The sequence below is a fragment of the Galendromus occidentalis genome, unplaced genomic scaffold (assembly GCF_000255335.2).
Source record: "Galendromus occidentalis unplaced genomic scaffold, Mocc_1.1 scf7180000077250, whole genome shotgun sequence".
Taxonomy (NCBI): Eukaryota; Metazoa; Arthropoda; class Arachnida; order Mesostigmata; family Phytoseiidae; genus Galendromus; species Galendromus occidentalis.
In genome coordinates, this window is record NW_003805238.1 from 174,260 (window position 1) to 178,301 (window position 4,042).

General features: G+C 50.6%; 1 protein-coding gene across 1 annotated transcript; it reads left to right on the forward strand.

Moving 5' to 3' along the window:
* Positions 1–961: 961 nt before the first annotated feature.
* LOC100907276 (sodium-dependent glucose transporter 1A) lies at positions 962–2,939 on the forward strand. The gene is made up of 5 exons (XM_003742014.3): positions 962–1,145; positions 1,277–1,403; positions 1,497–1,655; positions 1,775–1,919; positions 2,010–2,939. Exons 1-5 carry the CDS (start codon positions 1,065–1,067, stop codon positions 2,821–2,823), a joined length of 1,326 nt encoding a protein of 441 aa, XP_003742062.1. The 5' UTR covers positions 962–1,064; the 3' UTR covers positions 2,824–2,939.
* Positions 2,940–4,042: the final 1,103 nt, after the last annotated feature.

Below are 4,042 nucleotides of genomic sequence, written 5' to 3' on the forward strand. Positions count from 1 at the left end.
CCCCCCCCCCCCCCCGCCCCCCCCCTCGCGTACGCCCCTGCCGGCTGCCCCGAATTCTCACGTGAGAGGGACTCGCTGATGAAGGATCCTGTTCCTTCAGACGAGTTCGGATGGTCGCTCATGCCGTCCGCGAACACGAGGTAGCACCTTCGTTCGTCAATCGCTAGCGCCGAGGTACAGTTGCGATCCGAGAGGACGAAGAAGCGACCGCGCTGATCCTCCCTCCCGCCACGGCCGTCGCGGCACGTAGTTGAGAAATAGTAATAGGGAATTCTATGGCTCCGTCGACTTGGCCGGTTCAAGCATTAATCTCAATGGACAGGTAAGTTCGCTTCAAATACACTCGCCACGAAATCTCTTTCCTCACCGAGCTGATTCACGGCTATCCCTCGGGGAGGTTTATGATGTAATAATTGCGGTCGTAAAGTATTATCGCTATTGTAATACAACAAATATAGATGAGCGGCAAGACGAGTTGGGAATCAGCTGGTTGGCGACGTCGATCTTCAGCGCAGAATATGGAGATTTCTCCCCCATTTATCCGGATCTGTGTTCGATCGAGTCGCCCCAACCACGACGCCACGCGATTCGGACCTGACTAATTCGAGGGACTCTCGCACGCCGGATCCCGTCGGTCCTAGGGTCCGAAACTCGAGCGAGTTTGGGCCCTCACCAAGAACGCAGTTTCGAACGCGGCGCGGTCCGAACGCGACCGGTTCGAGCGCGGGCGGATTCACCCGTAGGGATGAGGCAAAAAAGAGCTCGGTATCTTATCAGACGCAGAGGTACTTCTGAGGAGGCGAAGTTTTATAGGCCCGGCTGGACAAGCTGAATATTGCCTAACGAGATCGCGAGAAAGGATTGCGTAGCTGTAAAAAAACACCAATCGAGAGGGAAAATTGGGAACATACACCCTCGGTTCCACGGTCCGATCCGCTATTTGTATCATCGCGTTCCCTGACGAGGGAGCTCTTCTCTCTGGGCTCCAGCGAGGAAACAGTTGAGCACAAGTCAGAGCGGAGAGTACGCAGACGATTTCGACTACGATTTTCCCCAACTCAACGATGATCTCCAAGTCTTTTCTTAGCCCTGAGGCCATTCGGTGGTTTCAAACTTTCAATTTGAACATCGGAGTCTTCTCCATTGTGAGTATGAGCCATCTCACTTCACCTTCGCGTCTGGAACTCCCGTCGAGAGACGGAAGCCTGTCATTCCCAACCCAGGATCAGTAACGGATACCGATCCTCATAGTCGAAAACGTTCTTCTCCGATTCAGGGGCTATGCATAGCTGTCTTCGGTGTTTCTTTTATCGATCTTGCGGAAATCTACCACGTGGACGTTGACTCGGTAGTTTACATCATCTCAACTAGATCTGTGGGCTCGATCGTCGCTTGCCTAGCTGGTGGGTCGCGCGGAGAAAATAACCATACGGAGCCGGGGAGGATGATTCGTTCCCTCAAGTGAAACAAGTATTGACTCTACGTTTCGATTTTAGGCGGCTACGTTTTCAGTAAAATAAACGGGCAGGTCCTGGTTCTCGCCAGTACATTCATCGGGGGCGTCGCTTTGGCGGTGGTCCCTGTGTGTCCTTCATTACTATGGACACATGTGGCGTGCTTCGTCCTTGGAGCCTGCGTAGGCCTCATAGAAATCGGTAAAACCGCGGGGCAACCTCCAGAACGCGCCGCTGGTTTGCGCCAAGTGTTCCTCGACATATTAATGTTCCGGACATTTCCGCGACCGCGTATTCATGCTTGCGCGTTCTCTCGGCAGGTGCCAATGTCTGGCTGATTGTCCTCTGGAAAGAGAGAGGCGCATCCATACTGCAGTTCTACCATTTCGTTTTCGGTACAGGCGCTGTCCTGGCTCCCTTCATCGCAGAACCTTATCTGAGCCGCAAAATATCTCCGAGCGCTGAGTGAGTGAACGTTGGAAAACGCATCGACGCGGTGAGCCTTGTAGAACACCGAAACGTTCCGGCCAATAACAATGCAGATTTGCGTTTCAGACTGCTGTTGGAATCGCTGAACGAAACGGAGAGCCATCTGGATGAGTTCATTCCTTCGAGAGTTCACTTTCCCTACGGATACTTCGGCGCCGCGTTCGTGTTCTCTGCCTTTTTGATGCTATTAGCATATCTCGTCAATAGTGAAAACTTCTCCACCGACGACGAAGCGAAATCGAAGAGGCTGAAGCTGTCGAAGCGTGTGGAGTTTCTCATAGTTTCACTCATGTGTAGCTACGTCATGCTCGGGGTTGCTCTGGAACAGACCTACTCGTCGCTTTGCACTATTTACGTCGTCGACAACCTCGGCTTCTCCAAAACTTCGGCCGCCTATCTGGCTGCGGTATTTTGGGGCAGTTTCACCGTGAGCCGTATTTTCTCCACGATCCTCTCCATCAAGCTCGAACCGATTTATCTGATCGTCATCAATCACATTCTCCTCATGCTCGCAGCGATAACACTCACGCTTTTCCCCCTCACTGAAATGGTGATCTGGTCGATGACCGGTGTTTTCGCCTTCTCGCTAAGTCCATTCTTCGGCAACGTTTGCGGCTGGGCTTTGAAATACATCGTCATATGTCATGAGTACATGTCGGCAATTATCGTTTCGGTCTGCATTGGGGCCATGCTCCCTCCGATCACGATCGGTCCCTTCATCCAAAAGCATCCGATGTCGTTCATGTACGCGAACCTCGCTGCCGTTTTCCTGATCTCCTTGAATGCTGCCGCATTCGTGTGTCTCGGGAGATATTTGAGTCCGTCGGAATCACGGAAGGACAAGGTGTACGACCCGGTCGAGACGAGCGAGAAAGTTTGACGGAAATTCGTGTCGGATCCATCCCCATAGATTCAAAAACTCTGCTCTGTAAAAGAATGTGCAAAATGTAAATAAACTCTCTAGTATAGTCTTCACCCAGTGAAGATTTTAAAGTGTGATACACCGGCAAGGAAGTTTTTCTCTTTATCCCAAACCTTCATGACTCGACTCCATTCTGGGAGGGTACCGCGAAAAAGGCACTGGTCAGAAGTCGGGTCCGGTTCTAGCCGAGCAGCCGAGTCTTCGTATCTTTATGGATGTGCTCTAATGCAACTGATCACTGATCATGATTTACAGTCCATAACACGAATTTATCGACACCCAATTATTCCCGATTTTTCCCAGGTAGACACATGATACAGAGCTTGGGCCACCATTGAATATTCCTCTTACTTAACGGCTGCTGTATACGGGAACACCGCTTCGAATTGTCGTACTAAATGCACCAGAATTCAGAAAATGTAAAAAGAGCCGTAAAATGAAATCATCGACAGGTTGATTTATTGCTGTTTTATTGGGTATTTCTCGCTCCGAATACTTGGTGGAGCCCCCTTTTGCCTGGATGACTTCAAAAATGCGCTTCGGGAGGGAATCGTACAGTGGCTTTGAGTCTTCTTCCCCAATTTGTTCCCAACAAGCAAGAATCGCATCCTTTAGTTCTTGACGGGAGCTGTATTGCTTCTCATTTCGATAAACAAGTCTGACCAATGCTCCCCATAGGTTCTCGATGATATTCAAGTCAGGACTTTCCCCAGGCCAGCCTAAACAGCGAACTCCTTCGGCTCTAAACCAATCCTTGACTACCTTCGCTGTATGCACGGCGGCACAATCTTGTTGAAACACGAAATCTCCGCCCAAAAACCTCAAGGCGTTGGGCAGTAGATGATTCTCCAGGACACGGATGTAGTCTACCGCACACATTATCGTATCTATGAATATGATTTTGAACGTTCCAAGGCGACTTACGGCTCCCCAAACCATGACAGAGCCACCCCCGCTTTGCCTCTTGGAGTAGAATCGGGGCTCTTCCCGTAGATCGTGATAATACTTGTGAAATCCATCCGGACCGTCCAGATTGAACTTCTTCTCATCGCTGAACACCACTTTCTCTCATTCAGTGGTCCAACTCATCCACTCCCGGGCTCTTTCGAGTCTTTTCTCTCGATGACGCCGCGTCAACGGAGGTTTTCCGCACATCTTCTTGAATTTGATGTGGGGA